Source organism: Siphateles boraxobius, unplaced genomic scaffold, assembly GCF_051911475.1.
Source record: "Siphateles boraxobius isolate OS27281-9 unplaced genomic scaffold, OSU_SipBor_1 16, whole genome shotgun sequence".
Classification (NCBI taxonomy): domain Eukaryota; kingdom Metazoa; phylum Chordata; class Actinopteri; order Cypriniformes; family Leuciscidae; genus Siphateles; species Siphateles boraxobius.
The window spans coordinates 353,742-373,288 of NW_027508766.1; the positions used below are offsets into that span (position 1 = coordinate 353,742).

General features: G+C 43.2%; 1 protein-coding gene across 5 annotated transcripts in view; it reads right to left on the reverse strand.

Annotated features, from left to right (window-relative positions):
- dab2ipb (DAB2 interacting protein b) overlaps positions 1-19,547 on the reverse strand; it is a 222,745-nt gene that overhangs the window by 87,659 nt on the left and 115,539 nt on the right. The window contains exon 1 of one of the 5 annotated variants that reach the window (XM_077231054.1): positions 4,802-5,065. The exons of 3 other annotated variants lie outside the window; for them this stretch is intronic. Coding sequence is in view for 1 of the 2 variants with exons in the window: in XM_077231053.1 (XP_077087168.1) it covers positions 579-604 (26 nt within the window). In the remaining variant the exon portion in view is untranslated. Of the gene's footprint in view, positions 1-578; positions 853-4,801; positions 5,066-19,547 lie in introns of those variants that run through there. One more of the 5 variants, XM_077231053.1, reaches the window with a different exon arrangement.

Sequence of the window (19,547 nt, forward strand, 5' to 3'; positions counted from 1 at the left end):
ATTGTAGGAATCACTTTCAGAATGATTTTAATTCCAGCTGATGAACTATAAAACATTGACAGCCAATCAGAATCCATCCTGCTATAAAAAGCTCAAGCATTTAAAGCGGCAAATGACAAAATTGCAGAACATGCTAATTAATTATCGTTATAGTTATGTTCTTGGTTTGAATGGGCCTTTAGAGTGCAAATAAATCGCACATATGAAAGACAAAGAGAGAGGAGACAAATAAAGATGAAATGAAGCATGCTGTACAATTGGACTGGTAACTCTTTTTATTTCTTAATCTGTTTCAGTTTAATGTGTTATATTGGCATGGCAAAAAACGAAATCATTAATGTTACCAAAGCAATAACTTAGCTGCATAGAGGAAAAATGGAGTTACTATTTGCAGTGAAATGACACTGGCCACAATGTACAGCTAGTACATTGTGGCCAGTGTCATTTCACTGCAAATAGTAACTCCATTTTTCCTCTATGCAGCTAAGTTATTGCTTTGGTAACATTAATGATTTCGTTTTTTGCCATGCCAATATAACACATTAAACTGAAACAGATTAAGAAATAAAAAGAGTTACCAGTCCAATTGTACAGCATGCTTCATTTCATCTTTATTTGTCTCCTCTCTCTTTGTCTTTCATATGTGCGATTTAAAAGTTACATAACCGTAGTCGGCCACCCTGCCCAAGTCAGGCCATTAACTATGCTGTCCGTCCATCTATTCATATCTCATCCCTCACTCCCCCCTTCCTATTCAATCCATCCATCCATCTCTCTATCTACCTGCCAGGCAAAGCCGCTTACCCACTCTCTAGGCCAAAAGAGAAGATAACATGAGAAAACACACGTATACACACATACACATGCCCATACATATGCTGGGACAGACATACGGGACAATACATGCAACGACATCCATTCCCAGAGGTGTGAGTGATTGGTTTATTGATGAACTAGAGTGAATATTCCATTGGAAGCTGGTTGTTTGTGGCATGAGTTCCTGTGACAGCACTGTAAGTGGATCTCAACTGACAGGTCAAAAAATGGGTCACAGGTCTGTTCACATACAGCAGGGAAAAAAATGATGCTAAATGTATACAATAATGTGCAACTAACCATTTAATTGTGCATAGTTAGTGTAGCCAAATAAATAAGCATATAGTCATTTAAAAAGAAAGAGGAAACGCCTCCCATATCTGTTGTTGTTGATATCTTGGCACAAAATATTCATCTGGCACTTTGTAGACACTAGCCAAATACACATATGCCAGCATAGACAGATTGTGACCCATTCCCCCCCAAAACATGAAGAAAATATGGAAGATAAAAAATAAAATAAAATACAAGACATACTATAGTGAATATAAGTTAGCTTGCAGCAACAAGGCTTGTGCCAACCACAATTTGTTTTGTGCTTTGAATTACTGGCTGTTGAGCATGGAAGCCTGAAATTGCCTCAGTGGGAGGAAAAAAAAACCTAAAAAAAGAACTAAAAATGTATTTCTAAGAGTTTACAATAGGACATTTTTGTGAGAAAGTCACATTGTGAGATATCAAGTCACAACTACCCTTATTTATTTGTTTATTTGTATGCTGTCAAATCGATTAATCGCGATTAATCACATCTAACATAAAAGTTTGTGTTAAAGTAATATATGTGTAAGTATATATGAAGAGTTCAGATGCAAAAGCCTCTAAGTGCATTCTGAAATTTTCTTCTAGAATGATAATTTTTACCAAGCTCGTATATTTAAATTCAGTAATTTCACTTACATGACTACTAATAGGTAATTGGCATTGCCATTTAAGTGAAATTACTGAACTTTAATATACGAGCTTGATAAAACTGATCATTTTAGAAGAAAATTTCAGATGGCACTTAGAGGCTTTTGGATCTGAACTCTTCATATATATATATATATATATATATATATATATATATACGGTATATAACTTTAAACCAATGAAATGAAAAAAAAGATATTATGGAAAATATTTTAGTAGCACTTAAAAGCCTCTATGTATAATTTATTATAAATGTTTTCATAATGTAGCCTACATTATAATGCATTACATCTTTTCATAAATAATTGTAAAATTTGCAGATTCCTTGTTACATCTGAAATTGGTTGTTTGTCATGTTTTAATGAATTATAGTTTCTAAAGGCATAACATAAGCAGTGTATGTGACCATACAATGCATTATAAGGTGCATCACAAGGCAAAATGAATGCATTAAAAATACTTGTATGATACTTTATAATAAATAATAAAGGCTTTGACTATTTTCAATTCAGTCGGTTTAATATTAATAATTTTGAATATTGATGTACCAATACATTTTATGGTAATATTAATCAATGTTATGTTTTTTTTTATGTTTCTGTACAGGAGTGATAAACATCTTCAAGACAGTGTTGGGTCACCACTTGATGTCCATTGTAATATCTGGGTCTGTGAAAAACCATTGGAGAAGCAGCACAGCTGTAGAGAAAAGCTCTACACTCACAGCACTAACATATTTTATTCATGTCGCCACTTAAAGGGACAAGACACAATGTGAAGGGACTGTGACAATCTGCCAGTTACTATCAGCACATCACAAATAAATCGGCAAATGTGTTTCTTGGACTGTACCTATGAAAAAGCTGCAAAACATTTTGCATTGAAAAAAGAATAGTTTTCTGGTAAGATCTGCTTCTGCCATCATATGTGGGGATCTGAACCACCCTAACCCTAACTCCAGCTGGACAACTGATAAGACTATTTATTATTTTAACTAGCAGACATTTCAGGAAAGAATGCCTGCGGGAGGTGTTCTTACAGAAAGAAAAAAAAATATCATGGATGATTTTAAACTCGGGGCATTTCTCATCTTCTTTATTTCCCTCAACTTGTTTGTCATTCCTGGCCACATGCATTCCTGCCTTGTAGGACAGCAATAACAGTTCTAAAATGTCTCGATAAGATTCCTCCGTATTTATCTAGATGTATAACACTTACAAATATGGAAGTATTCCACTCTGAGAGTGTCCACATGCTACACAGATCAGACAAAATAAACTGGCTTTTTATGCCAGCAGTTAACATGAAGCATTTCTGGAAGTTGGAAGTTTATATTCATATACTGATCCGACTCTCGGAAACATTCACCTCAGAGACGCTCTGGTCAGGTTGAGCATTCTGATGTGACCCTCTTCTGAGGAGATGATGCCCTATACCACCCTCCTCATGGTCCAGGAGACCAGGGGAGTAGACGCGCATCAGCGGCGCACAGCAAATCAATAGACCAGAGAGATTGGTCATGACAGTGCAATTAGAGAGCGACTGAGAGAAAACGAGGCAGGGGGAAAGAGAGATGGCCTTGATTCACAGAATGTATTGCAAGTTTAGAAAACATTTTTGCGCACTAGACTGTTTTTTTTTTTCATTGACTTTTTATATCCTCCAATCAAACCTTATCTGTCTTTAATTTTCCATTCCAGCACAGCTGACGAGATGCCAACCAACAGCTGGTACTGAGGAGAAACTCACCTCTCATTCCTCCCTCTTTTTCACACCTATTATTTTCTCTCTACTCAGTATTTGTAAAATAAATACATTTATCTTCCATCACACATTCTCTGCTATACTACAGGAACTATCACTTTTTTCCATCTGTGTGCAATGCATGTTGCCATAAGCTATTCTACACATATAGGGCTTGAGTTGAATGATAAATTCTAAATTCCCTGATATTTCCATGTTTTCCATGACCTTAGGACAGTCAGCTACTGTAGGCTCTAGGGATGCACCGATATGAATTTTGGCAGATACCGATAACCAATAATTCTTTATATTTGAAAGCCGATAACCGATATATTGGCCGATAATTTTTTACAGCCTGGTTATAAAAACAAAAGTCTCACCATTAAATACATGTCCCAAGCACACAATTATAATGATGTTTTCATTATAATTTTATATAGCCTATATGACAGACTTGCGCTGCACATGTTGCATTTAACTGTATTTACCTTTTTTGAAGTGATTACAATCGTATTTCAAGCAATTAAAAACCATCATGGCAAACAGTGCACATCTGAAGTGTCTCAGCTGAAGGAAATAATCATTTATTTATCGGCTTTAATATATCGGCCACATTTTCCAATACTGATATGGTGTCACTTCACTTTCTACAGATAATATTAAATTTCACTTTAATCATTAATCAATCTTTAAATCTATAAATCCAGGGAGGGAGGGAGATTGTGTATGAACAGGTGTGATATGTGTCTCAGTGTTATGAATGAGAGCAGCTGTTCAAATGAAATATAATTACAGACACACATATACACAAGCTGACAGGTTGAGAGAAGTTCATAACCTCAGGTAAAAAAAAAAAAAAATTTCACAAGTAACAGGCAGCAAGCAATGAACAGGAGTCATCCGCAACGAATCATTTTAATTACCACAAGAATGACACACCCTCCATTACATAAATAAACTTTAAAGTGAAGCTAAATTTAATCAAATGCAGCAATTTAAAAATCCCAATGCAGATGTGTTGCTGGTGGCCACAGTGACTCCACACTAAAATGGCATCAGAATTTAACCACACGAATCCAGTGACACAGAACATCTAATGTGACCAACATCCCCCATCATCACAGACACTGTTAGAAACAATTACAAACAAATACATTAAAAAACAGTCCCAGATCACAGCATGTGTGTGTGAGAGACTTCTATCACATATTATTTGTGAGAACAACATGAAAACAGTCTGAGCCAAAGACTCAGGATCAGACTGATCACTCACCAGTCATCATGTGAATTCAGCGCAGCAGTCACACACCAGAGAGAACGAGGGAGGACAGGAGATAACCCTGAAGGTGAAGGGATCTGTTGGGCAGTTCTCACAGCTCCATTTTTCTCTTTTCCGGCGCCGAGCGCTTTCCTCTCCCTGCTTCTCTCTCTCACTCAGTCAGCACTGAGCAGCCCAACCGCTGCCGTTTGTTTTCTGGGGAAGGCGGAGCAGAGAAAAATCTCTCTCTCTCTCTCTCTCTCTCTCTCTCTCTCTCTCTCTCTCTCTCTCTCTCTCTCTCTCTCTCTCTCTCTCTCTCTCTCTCTCTCTCTCTCTCTTGCTCTCGCTCTCTCTCTATCAGCCATTTCTTTCACCCCACATTCACTCTTTCTCTCTCTCTACTGCCCTCTTGTGCTCTCCTTGTCTCTCATCCTCCCTTTCCTTACATATTTTTCCACTGTCCTACTTCCTCTGCTCTCTGTCAGAGTTTGTATGTGTGTGTGCTCGTATAAATGGTTTCACTCTCTCCCACAGAAAAAACTAGACATGTACAAAAATAAGAATCTCATATGCGTGTCTTTGTTAGTCAGATCACTCCCTTTCATCTCAAATCAATACTCACAGATGGCTGTGACAGGGTAAACAGCATATGATCAACCAAAACAACATTTTCTCCGATACTTCTGTAAATAAAATGGCAAATTTCATTAGCAGCCCTGGCTTTGTGAAGCGTTCTTCCAGACTTAAGCTCAGAAATCAGCATACAAACAGTCTGTCCACAGCAGGTCTAACAAACCTGCTCTAGGAAAAAGTTTTCCAACTCTTGGCTAACAGTTAGGAGAATGAAGACTATATATACACACACTTGCTATTTAGAGGTTTCAGATTGGTACAAATAATGTTTTAATTTGTTTTGAAAGTGACTTATGCTCACCAAGGCAACATTTATTTGTGGACCATTAAAACAAAAATAAAATGACTGCTTACTATTTTAATATATTATATGTTTTTTTAATACATAATTTTGTTTAAAATATAATTTATTCTTGTGATTGTAAAGCAACATTTTCAAAATCATTACTCCAGTCTTCAGTGTCACATGATCATTCAGAAATCATTATAATATGATGATTTACTGTCACTTTTGATCAATTTACTGCATCCAATCGGAGTATTCATTTCTTTAAAAAAAATCTTACTGACCAAAAACTTTTGAATGGTGGTGTAGGCTATACTGAACACAAAAGTACACAAAATTACAATGCATAATTTAAAATAATAATGTAATATAAACTATATTTAAAATGCATAGTTCTAACCATATTTTATCATTTGAAAAAGCTACACTTAAATCAAATTGTGGATTTACCAATTTACACAATTTACCATTTGTGTTTTGTTCCTTAATTAATTTACACATTACACAATTTACCATTTGTGTTTTGTTCCTTAATGAATCGGAGTTTGAAAAATTGACCAAATTAGTTGATAAAGGTTGTAAATGATTACATGACTCATAAAAGGCAGTGGCTGTGTCAGAACAAGTAGGTTCTACAAATGATTACTTTGTGATCATTAAAAAGTATATTCTGTATAGTATGAATGCGTGTTGTAATAATGTAATCAGGACATGTTACATTTTTCATGTTGTCATTGTCACATGACCTGCCAGCATCAGTTGCGTCGCTTCACTCATACATAAATCCTCTCCTGGGGACTCATGGGATAGTAAAGTGTCTATCGAATGTGCACTTCAGAATCTCACTAGTTCATACTATTACTTTATGCCTACTGTTTTACGAATACTGTGAATTTATAAATAATAATTGATAATTATTAATTATAAGAAATCTTTACTGAAGCCATTCGAGCACTTTAGAGAACATAACTTACAGAACATAACAATAATTTAAATCCATCTAATGCATTATTCCTGAGCGAGAACAAGAGACATTTCAATCCATCTAATGCATTATTCCTGAGCGAGAACAAGAGACATTTCAGTTTCAAAAACATCTTCCATATTTTAAAGCAGGTTTATTGCTTGCACATTCAATAAAGACGGCAGACTTTGTTGTCCAAGCAGCAGACTCAACGGCCGTCTTTGAGGCCTTATTAAAATCACTCCTCACAAAACATACATATTGAGCTTGACAGTTTGATTAAAAGTGGCTCTAGTTTAATCTTCATACTTCAGTCTTTCCTTAGGAATTAGTTCCTTTTTTTACCCAAATAAAATATACAGAGCAATAAAGCAACGCTGAGATTTCCCCACCCGATATGACAGTTTCCTTGACAACATCACCTCTTTCCTGGTCAGGAGGGAATGAAACAAGGATTATGTGAGAGAAAAATAAAACGAGCGGAGGTAAAATTGACACAAATGTTCAAATGCTTTTAATTTAGATCTGACCCTGTAAAGTCATTAGAATCTATGAGTGTCATCTGAGAGCATCAAATAAAAATCGGTGTCAGTCTAGGAAGTTTATTTTAAGTCTGTTTGTGTCTATAACAAGACTTGTGTGTCTGTGAAATCGTGTGTTTAAGGAGAAAAAATGTCTTGCTCCAATTCTGTCCATGTCTTTTTTGACGCTCACTGTCATTTAAGTATATGCTTCTCACCATGCACATGCACAATAATTTCCTCCAACAAAATACATTTTTGTAGTTAAGTTATCTAGTTTTGGCTTTGAAAAGATCATATCATGGAAAATAATAATAAAAAAAATAATATTCAAGTAGTGTTATGTACTACATGGCATGCAGATATATATGTATATATATGTGTGTGTATATATATATATATATATATATATATATATATACACATACATACCTATAACTTCTATAACACAGAGTTTCTTACCTTGTCCGTCATCCACAAATCATTTCTGAAAACTAAACTTCAAATACATACATACATAAAAAAAGAAAGAAAAGAAATCATGGTTGTGACATCATAACCATAAGAACATTCACCGCCTACTATTACATATCATTGCCTATTTGATGTTCAGCATTCTGGAGGTCAATAATCAATCATTACATGGACAGAGTGGGTAGAAAATGGTCATATTAAACTAACTGTTCTGGTGCAATAAAATAAATAAGGTTATGTACACATTGTCAGTTTTGGGGAATGACAACCACATTCACTTACAGGTGTGAGTCTCGAAATGTCCTGTTCACACAGCCACTTAAAGTAGCGTCTCGAATACTGTCTGTATGAATGTGCAATGTGAGTCAAGCTTGTATTCTTTTACCAGTAACCATGGTGACATAAAAGACTACACTTAACCAAAGTAATATCAAAGATGGCGATGTCCATAAAACTGAAAAGTCTTATCACTACTGACACGTCAAGAGTCCAATCGAGCCGGGAGTTTATTTGTCACATCTTCATTAACCAACAGCAGCGTTTATATCTGAGTGGAGAATTTGAGCGCGCGTACAACACAAAACGTCTCAGGTTACCACTGTAACCATAGTTCCCTGAGAAAGGGTCAACGACACTTTGGGAACGCCCCCAGCATGAATGCGTCTGAAGCATCTATGTCAACTAGTCCAATGGAAAGAATGATCGTCACGGACGGGTGACGTCATGACCAGGAAGTGATAAAAGTGCGTCCGGTGTAAACCGCCATTAACTTCGAAAATTGCCCAAGCAAGCCGATCACAGGGATGCAGGAAGTATGGCAGGGCGACGCATCGTCTCGTTCCCTTTCTCAGGGAACTTTGGTTACAGTCGTAACCCGAGAAGTTTTCTTTCTAGGGAACTCGCGATGCGTCAACGATGCTTTGGGAATGAGAAAACCCAAATCGCCAGACTTTCAAATGCCTGAGTGTTAGCCTGTTGTCACACCACACTAAGCACTAAGCACCCGAGACCTTGGGGCAGTATCCAGGTCCAGGCTATAAAACCTGACGAATGTGAGCGGTGAGGACCAGCCCGCTGCATCACAAACGTCTTGTAGAGAAACTCCATATACTAGAGCTTTAGAAGCCGCCATACTCCTAGTAGAACGAGCCCTGACCGCCAAAGAGCAAGGCTGGTCAGAGGAGTCATAAGCTAGAGAATAGCCTCGACTATCCACTTGCTCACTGTCTGCTTAGAAGCAGGAAAACCCTTCTTGGGTGATCCAAACCACACATTGGTCAGATTTTCTAAACAGAGAAGTTCGATGAACGTAAGTGTCCAATGCTCGCACTGGGCACAAGAGGTTCAACCTTTTCTGGTCCGAAGAAGTAAACAGGGGAGGACAGAAAGCCTGTAGCACAATAGGCCTCAGAATAATGGTAGGCACCTTAGGAACATAACCCTGTTTAGGATATAAGAATGCTGTGACCATCCCTGGTGCAAATTCAAGGCAGGTAGGGGAAACCGAAAGGGCCTGCAGGTCACCGACTCTCTTAACCCTCTGGGGACGGATTGGGCGGTACCGCCCGAAATGGCATACTTTTACAAATTGTAAAAAAAATTGTTACAAAATGTTATTATATTAAAAACTATTAATGATAGAGAGGGGCTGTCTTTTTTTGCTGTCTTCCTCAGATTTAGCTGAAAACAGTGATAACTTACCTGGCTTGTATATACACACACTTCCTTGTTGAGCAATACCACTACATACAAGGCCAATGAAATCGATGTTTCTTTTGGCAGATTCACGAGCAACAACCAATGGAAAAATTGCCAATGGAGGAATATTTTTCTTACCCAATCAGAGGAAGGTTACCATGACGTATTCTAGCAAATCAGAGGACTCTGTAGCCTTGCAAGGGGTTGTACTATATAGTAAGGGATATGACGCAAACAGCGCTGAGTGGAGGAAACGGCAGAGAGAGAACGGAGGCTTACAAAGCGAGAGCGCGCAGAGATTTATATGAGAGAGACAGAACAATTATAATATATATAGTTGTCGACCAAAATGGGTTTTTTGATGGCCGATGCCAATGCCGATATCTTAGAGAGCAGGGTGGCCGATGGCCGATATTTATATATATATATACACACACACATATACATATTATATATATATATATATATATATATATATATACATACACTCACACACACTTTATATTTATATAAATCAATATTTAATAAATTTGATAAATTTAATACATATTTAAAAATCTTTAAAATAAACATGCTTAGGCCCTATACTAGATGGCAACTTCTTGAATCTGCAATCCTATTACTGAATTTTTCACAAATAAAGTAATTGTTTAAAAATATATTAATATGTGAATAAAAAGGAAGTAAACACTGTAACAGGGCACTCAGTAATCTGGTAATTAATCAGTAATCACTGATAATCATATTTGTTCAAATAAAGACTTTTTTTTACTTTGACTTTTGACAAGGTAACGCTAATTTTACATACAGCACACAGTGAAAACGACATGAATATGACACAGTGGGCCACTGGATATAGCACAGCATATTTTAAAAAGAAGGATTTAAAGTGTTTCGATCGCGTCTCCTGTGAAGCTGATATTCTGTTCGCATTCACTCACTGCGCACGGACCGTCACTCGCAGGAACACGTTTGCAGGCTACAAACGCACACTTCACAAGATATCACAGCTGGATTCGATTAAATCGTCAAGGTTTGTGAAATTAAATGTTTATTAGATATTCAGAGATTTGTTTAAATTATGTAGATGGGCATTTGCTGAATGTTGACGGTAAATGAGAAAGTATTTTAGGCTGATTGTTTGCCTTTTCGGTTACAAATAATATAAAAGCAAACGTATTACTTTTCCGCATACCATTTACTTTCTTTGACCAGTTCTGTAGCCACCGGTTCTGTCTAACAAAATATTAGATCTGACTGATAGAGATCGTAAACTAATGAAGACGGAGAATGTGAGTGAGCGCTGTGTTCTCTTCTCAGGTGCTGGTGTTCTCAGCACAGCCCGTCAAAATAAAACACTGTAGCGCCGTCAAAATAAAAGTCCCGCTTCCAACACATCGGCCAATCAGAAAAACTAATCGGCCGATGCCGATATTTTAAAAAAGCCAAATATCGGCCGATATATCGGCCGTGGTGATATATCGGTCGACCACTAAATATATATATATATATATATATATATATATATACACACAATTCTAGCATTATTTATTGTTTTAGCACTTTTATGATGGCAAGCAGTAAACGATTTACGGTGGAACAAGCTCTGGAACAATTACTGGAGAGTGACGAGGAGAAAGCATTGCTTAGAAAATTCTAAGCATTCCCAAGAAAAACGCCTGGGACTATTTGTAAATAAAGTAAAAATTTTCATTGTTCTTTACTCATTTTATTTAACAATTACACGTCTGTCAAGCAAAGGCTTTGACAAATATATTTTTTGTTCAAAAACTGTTGTGTAATGTGTGATTTTCAGAAATAAATGACAAAAATCGAATTTCCGTTTTTGAAATTCTCTAGTTTATTGTACATTTTTCACATTACATGCATGTTTATATTAGCTTAGGGTCTTCTGGATCCATAGATACCAAACACATTGTGTTCCATCTCCATTACATATGGTTTATAAGCCCAAATGTAAAAACAGAGGGTTAAGGGACAAAATAGCTAGCAGAAAAAAAAATTTCAAAGTGAGAAATTTCTCTGAGACCGAATCTAAGGGCTCGAAGGGAGCCCCAGATAGGCCTTCTAAAACTATGGCCAGATCCCAAGCCGGAACCCTAGTGCGAGTTGCGAAGTGCCTCGAAGGAAACGAGTAATCAGGGGGTATCGACCCAGAGATGCACCACCCACCAGTGCGTAGGAAGCCGCAATGGCCACCATGTAGACCTTGAGCGTGGATGGACATAAACCTGATGTAAAATGCTCTTGTAGAAAGTCGAGTACTGTGTTTACTGAACAGTTAACCGGATCCCACTGGCGTTGGTGACACCAAGAAGTAAAAACTCTCCATTTTAGTGAATAAAGTTTCCCCGTAGCAGGAGCTCTGGAGCTTAGAATGGTCTCAACAACCTCGGTTGAGAGACCACTCTCTATGAGTTGGGCCCCCTCAGAGGCAAAACCCATAGTTTCCAAATCTCTGGCAGGGGGTGAAATATTGTGCCCCCTACCTGAGACAGAAGGTCTCTCCTGATCGGGATCTCCAAGGGAGGACTGTTGAGAAGATGAATGATGTCCGCAAACCAAATTCGGCTCGGCCAGCGTGGTGCTACTAGTAGTAGGCTTATTCCATCCTGGGGGATTCTCTCCAAAACTCCTGGGAGCAGAGCAACAGGGGGAAATGCGTACAGACGTAGCCTCGGCCACGTCTGAACCATAGCCCCAGGAGGGCTGGTTGAGTGAGGGAGAACCAGAGTGGACAGTGCGTCGTGTGCTGAGACGCAAACAGATCCACTTCTGCCTGGCCATAAAACATAAAACATATTTGCTCCACCGCCTCGGGGTGGAGTCTCCAGTCCCCTGACCTCAGCCCCTGCCTCGACAGGGTGTCTGCTCCTACAGTATATTCTGGCCCCCTGGAATATACACTGCCCTCAGAGAGAGTATTTTTCCCAGGGACCACAGGAGGATCTGGTGCACCAGTTTGCAAAGCGGATGTGAATGCAGACTCCCCTGACGATTTAAATAAGAGACCACCGATGTGTTGTCTGTCCGGAAAGCACATGATGGCCCCTCAGGTCTGGGAGAAAATGTCTCAACGCATTGAAGACAGCCATCATCTCCAGGCAATTTATGTGCCAAGATAGATGATGACTCCTCCACAGACCCTGAGCTGAGCAGCCTTCCATTACCGCTCCCCAGCCGGTGAGGGAAGGATCTGTCGAGATCGCAACTCGATGGTAAAGAGCTCCAAACACCGGACCCTGGGACAAGAAGCAGTGTTTCCTCCATATTACCAAGGCGAGGAGACACCGCCGCGTTATCTTGATCATACAAACTGGGTTTCACCTCGGGGAGAACCCTCTGGTCCTGAGCCACCATTGCAAAGGTCTCATGTACAGCAGGCCAAAGGGTATCACATTGGACGCTGCTGCCAAGAGGCCTAACAGTCTCTCGAACTGTTTCAAAGTTTCACTGGCCTAGCTTTAGCTCTTTTGTGGCTGTAAGGATAGCAGCTACACGAGCGGGCAATAGAACGGCTCGCATCGTGACTGAATCCCATACCACACCAAGAAAAGTGGTTCTCTGTACTGGAGAAAGCACACTCTTCTTGGCATTGAGCCACAACCCCAACATTTGCATATGAGCGAAGACGACACCTCGACGCCGAACTGCTAACTGTTCTGATTCCGCTATAATCACCCAGTCGTCTATGTAGTTCAGAATACGTATGCCCTGCAGCCTGAGTGGGGCCAGAGCTGAATCTGCGCATTTTGTGAACGTGCGGGTTGATAAAGCTAGACTGAAAGGAAGTACCCGATACTGGTATTCTCTGCCCCCAAAAGAAAACCTCAGGAACCTCCTGTGCTGAGGGAGGATGGAAACATGGAAGTAAGCGTCTTTCAGATCTATCGTGACAAACCAGTCCTCGGATCTGTTTGACTTTGTCACTGTTTGAGTGGTAGCATCTTGAACTTGAGTTTCTGTACTGAACGATTCAACAGACAAATATCTAGAATGGGATGCAACCCTCCATCCTTTTTTGGAACAAGGAAATAACGGCTGTAAAAATCTGACTCTCTGTCGGGCGAGTACACCTGTTCTATAGCTTCCTTTCGCTAACAGAACCTTTACCTCTTTACCTCCCCACTAAGGGAACCAGTCTCTCAAGGCTGGCCTCTGGTGTTATAGAGACAGTCAGTTCGGGAGCCTGAAACATACCGGCAGGAACTAACTTAACTGACTGTTTTTGAACCCCCCTCAGAGTCTGACGCAATGTTGCGTTGACACTGCGCCAGAAGCTCGCTGGAGACCGCTGCGGGCCCCGAAGCACCGAGGGTGGCGGGGTTGGCAGAACAGCCCTGTGAGGCCACACTGAGATGGAACGGGCACCGTATTCTGAGCTGTGTACCGTTCCAACCCGGTTGGTGCTGCCCTCACAGGTCTGACGCCAGTGACATCAGGAGCTTTTCTTTTGGGCCGAAGCCTTCTTAGCCTGAAGAACGGTCCTCAGATTCGGCTTAGACTTAGAAAGCTTAGGCTGAGAGTCTCTTTCTGCTGTGAGCGATATGAGGAGCTTGATGGCTGGGGCTGCTCATGCCCAGCAGCCCCAGGGGTTGGACACGGCGAGGGCAAAGTCTTTTGAATGCCCCCAATTGTTTTTTAGCCTCCTGGAATCTATCGACGACCACATTTACTGCGTCGCCGAAGAGACCAGAAGGATCAACCGGGGCATCCAGGGGAAAAGATCTATCTTTTTATTTGATCTCCGTAAGATTTAACAAGAGGTGCCTCTCAGTGGCCAGCAGGGCTGCCATAGACCGCCCAATTGCTCTGGTGGTCTCCTTGGTAGCCCTGAGAGACAGATCTGTGGCCCAACGAAGTTCTCGAACCTCATCGGGCCCCACTCCCTCACTCCTGTCTAAATCACCCAGCAAGTGAGTCTGGTATGCCTGAAGCACTGCCATAGTATGAAGGCATGCTCCAGCCTGACCTGCTGCCGTATATGCTTTGCCCACTAAAGTTGATGTTGTCTTTAATTGCTGCATGGGCAAAGGCGAGGCCTTCAGAGACGATGCTGGACCGGGTGACAGATAGCTTGCCAGCGTCTGTTCAGCCCGGGGCATCGACTCATAACCATACTCTTTCAACCCCTTTATTCCTGAATAAATATGAACTTGGGGGCTGAATAGACGGGACGAGTATGGTTTATTCCACGATCTGGACAGCTCACTGTGCAGATCGGGGAAAAAAGGAAGGCCCCGTGGTGGAAGTGAAATATTAGATGGGAGGAAGCGCTCGTCTAATTTGATTTTGGGACGAGCGCCTCTTTTCTCGGCTGGCCACTCAATATGTAATTTATCAGCAGCGTGAGTAATCACTTCCACCATCTCCTCATATGCTGGGGAAAGAGGTGGCGAATCTCTTTCCCCTGTGTGTGTGCTTTCACTTTCGATGCCCAGCACGTCTAACTCCTCGGAGCTAGAGCACTGAAGCATCGGGCTCTCTCTCCGGGCAGAAGGAACCGCAGAACGGGCTTCCGACACCGGAGGGAGAGTGCTGGATCCTCCAGATAAGGAAGGAGATAAGGCCCGGGGACCCGTCTCCAACCCCCCTGAAAGATCCTTTTGCGTTCTCCAGGATTGCATTCTCCGTGCTGCTTTGGCAACAGCGGGTCCTGCACCCTGAGGATCGCGAGCCTGGCCACTTTCCTCGAAAAGCGCTAGGCGAGAGCGGAGCATGCGAAGCGAAAGCATCTCGCAATACTGGCAATCAGCCCCCTCAAAGGCTGATACCGCATGCTCCACTCCCAAACAAACTAAACAGAGCTTGTGTGTGTCCCAACTCATTAAATAACGTGGGCAGGGAGAAGCACAGAGCTTGTAAAGCTGTTTTGCCAAAACTTTCCAATATATAACAGACAACAGTAAATATAACAGACAGAAACACACAACGCTTGCACCGGATGCGCTTTTATCACTTCCTGGTCATGACGTCACCCGCCCGTGACGATCATTCTTTCCATTGGACTAGTTGACATAGATGCTTCAGATGCATTCACGCTGGGGGCGTTCCCAAAGCGTCGTTGATGCATCGCGAGTTCCCTCGAAGGGAACCGATATGAGCAGCTCCAGTGGAGAACAGTGACTGGATCTAAAACCTTACCATCACACACAGCTCGCATCTCCGTCATTATAAGTTACCGAAACCACACATGAAATCCTCAACACACAGCAGACACACATTTGTGCACCCTAGAGAGTCTCTCTCGCACTGTATGACGTGATGGATAACTATTTGTCCAGTCCGGTTCTGTTCACACAGCGCAGGTTTTCAGAGAATGCGATTGTGAGTCCTAAAATTTTACGGGTGTGAGTTCAGTTATAGAATGCGGTTGTCACTCCTGTAAATAACTGTACTGTGTGTGAACATTACCATATTAAGGACTCAAATACAGGACTGACAACTGTATTCTGCTGCTACATGAACGTGGGTTAAAATCAGAGCAGATTGATGGTCCCTTTAAAAACAAATCAGCATTCATTAGATACTCCCAAAAAAATTTAACTTGAAATCCAGTTGAGTTTACACACTAAGGGACTGTTCGTTATTTATTTAAGGGGCCACCGGAGGAGTTTTGAGATCTGTAGTCAAAAAAGACTTGACCCTCCCTTCGCCAGTAATACATTTTTCTATGACCCTCCAAAATGATTGTGAAAAAAGGCATGACCCTCCCCGATAATTTATTGATTACGTAGGCTACTGGTTTGCGCTTGGCAAAGATGTTCAGATAGCCATTGTTTTTTTTTACGACCATGACAAACTCCTGCTTTCTCATCTTACTAAGGCTGTAACGATAGACCAAACCTACAATTCGGTTCGTATCATGATATTTTATTTTAGATTTTTAAAAAAAATCATGTTTTCGGTGCTGATGCAGTGGTGACGCGTTCATGTAACAAGGGTGACCGTGGTGCTCCCAATAAAGTATCTAAAAGCTGCCACAAAGAACCGGCAAAAGTAATGATTATGAATATGTCAAATATAGCAAGGAGAGATTTTAATTGTTTATTAATAAACAAGGTTCCCTTTCAGTCGATAACGTCGGACGTAGTCGACTCGACTGAAATGGGATCACGCCAGGGAGCCTATCATCTTCGATTACTATTGAACGAGCCAATGGAATTTGGCGTGCGTGATTTGCATCACACACTCCGCCCCCGCGGCGCGGGTATAAATACGGAAGTGGATGCACGCACTAGTTGCCTTTCGCTTCGGAGCCGTTCGTCTTTGATGTCTCTGAAGAGTGCTGTTGTGTTCAACGAGCGAGTGTGTCGGTGTTCTTGCGGGAAGACCTCTCCAGTGTTGGTGTTCTACAGCGTGGTGCAGCGGTGATCGCGAGCTTCTCAGCTCTCAACTGCTGTTTTAACAGCATCAAATTTCTACTGTTTGTTTGTGTGCTGACGGTTGGTTAGAGGGCGAGAAGTGAGTGCTTCACTGGTAGTTGAAAGACTATTCAGTGTTTGCCGCGGTCATTCCCTGTGTGCTCCGGCACTGGTGACGGTCCCATTTCCTAAAAGAGCAACACGGGTGTGAGTGCGTCTTTTTCAAGATGCCATTCCATCCGTGCGTTTCTGGGTGCGGTCTGGCACTATCCCCTTCTGACGGTCACGAAAGTTGTGTCGCATGTTTGGGCTTACAGCATGCTGAGGCAGCTTTCGTGGATGAGGCATGTTCTCACTGCGGGAACATGTCCATCTCGGTGTTGAGATCTAGACTCGCCTTCGTTAAAAGCGTTGGCGCAGTCCCCACCTCTGGGCCCCGCCCCTGTTCTTCCTCTGGGTTACCTTTCCAGAGGAGGACTGGGGTGCCGTCCAAGCTGGGTGATCTGAGGATCACAGTGAGGGGTAATCCGCCCGGCCACGCCCCGTGGGTCCCTCACTCCTCTTTCACACCCCAACCGGTGGAGCTCCCCATTGATCCCGCTGGTCCCTCTGTAATGGACGGGCCAGCCGTGTCATTTGGGGCCCCTCCAGGGGATACGTTGTCAATCGCAGCATCGGAGGGGGAGCTGAACTCTGGAGATGATGACTCGGCTGCACTGCCTCCCTCCGGGAGACCAGTGTTGCCCGAGCCAGATCCAGAGATGTCAGCTATGCTGAAAAAGGCCGCCGAGGCGGTAGGGCTCGTGTGGAACCCTCCACCGTGTCCCGAGCCGTCTCGGTTGGATGATTGGTATATCGGGGCGGGCCGTACTGGTTCTCAGTCCGCCGCCCCGGTTCCTTTCTTTCCTGAAGTGCATGAGGAGCTTACGAGGGCATGGATGGCACCTTTCTCTGCCAGAAACCGCCTGAGTAGCTCCTCCCCTCTCACTACCCTTGATGGGGGAGCGGTGAAGGGTTACGAGGCTATCCCTCCGGTGGAGCGGGCCGTTGCGATGCAGTTATGCCCAACGGCGGCCGCTTCCTGGAGAGGTGATCCTCGTCACCCCTCTAAAGCCTGTAAGTTCTCGTCCGCTCTTACGGGCAAGGCTTACAAAGCTTGTGGGCAAGCCGCTTCCTCCTTGCATGCCATGGCGTTGCTCCAGGTCCACCAGGCCCAGGCACTCATGAACATGCATGAGGGTAGTTCGGACCCTGAGCTCATGGGTGAGCTCCGCACTGCAACTGACCTCGTCCTCCGGGCGGCGAAGGTTGCAGCTCGCGCGGTGGGTTCGGCGATGTCCACACTAGTGGTCCAGGAGCGCCATCTCTGGCTCAACCTGGCCGATATGAGAGATGCGGACAAGGTTCGGTTCCTGGACTCTCCCATTTCCCAGGTTGGGTTATTCGGCGACGCTGTGGAGAACTTTGCCCAACAGTTCTCTACAGCTCAGAAGCAGACGGAGGCCATCCGGCACATCCTGCCTCGGAGGGACGCTGCTGCCTTCACCCGCCCCCCGAGGTCAGATCCTCCGCCTGCTCGTCGCCGAGGGCGTCCGCCTGCAGCCGCCTCAGCTCCCGCCGAACCACCGCAGCAGCCTTCACCCAGGTTCCGGCGCGGAGCCGGCTGCGGAAGGGGCGCCCAGCCCGCTCCAGGCGCTGCCAAGCCAGGTGGTAAGTTCCAGCGCAAAAGAAAACGCTGAACCTGGACGGGCTCTCAGGGATGGAGGAGTTGCTTGTGGAGTGGTCGCCGATCCACTCCCTCTGGCTGGTTGGAGGGCCGGCTGGAGTTTTTTGTTATGTGTGTGTCTGTTCCGCCGCTGGCCCCTATAAAAACGGGGTCAGCGGTACCCACATATTCAGAAAAAGAGCAATTTTTCTATTCCTGAGTCCCAAGTGGGCCAGTATGGCGGATGTGACCCTGTATAATAGCCTTACATCCCCCAGCTTCCCTTGGTCGCCAACAGGCAGCTTGGGGCGTTCGAGGACCCGGTCATCCGCCTTCTCACGTCCCCTGCCGCTAGTGGAGACAGGTAAGTGTTGCACTGCACACTAACACCACTATCTCTACTTTGCTGCCCCACCTCAGGCTCGGCTACCCCGCTCAGGTCAGTGATAGTAACATCACATTAGGTGTTGAGCAGACGTGCTCCTGAAAATTCAGTGATATTCTTCACACCAAGTGTTGAGCAGTGCTCCTGACTTGTGCGTGCTTATCTTATCCTGCTGGCGAAGGATTTGATATAGCCGCTCCTCCAGCCGGTACGAAGGCCAGTTGTAAACCCGTTCTTCGTGCTACTAGGTGGTGGGTTGTGACCATCTTGGCCCAAGATTGGTCTGCAGCTTTGGCCTGAAGGACACGTGGTGCCCTTCCCCTCGAGTGCTCCAGAGCCCGTTGGGTCTTCAGGTCAACTGGAAGAGAGTAATCTCGCCCACGGGCTGAGTATCTCTTTTTCAGTGTTGGAGAGGTACTCGGTCCAACACGTCTCTCCAGTGAGAATGTGTTCAGCTGGTGTTGAAGTGAGAAAGGGTCCCACTGAAAAGATTCAGAGGCTCCTGGGGTATACGATAGCGACAGCCTAAGTTGGCTTCCTCCGTATGTGACCGCTTCAGCGCTAGCTTTACGATCGAGTCCCGAGGTGACAGCTCACCCTGTGTGACTATAGTTCATCCCGGTCTGCTGCCAAACCCTCCTCAGCAGAGGGGCCATGTACAAAGGGCGTGTTTTAACGGGGGCCTGGGCGACCCCCGACTACACGGGCAT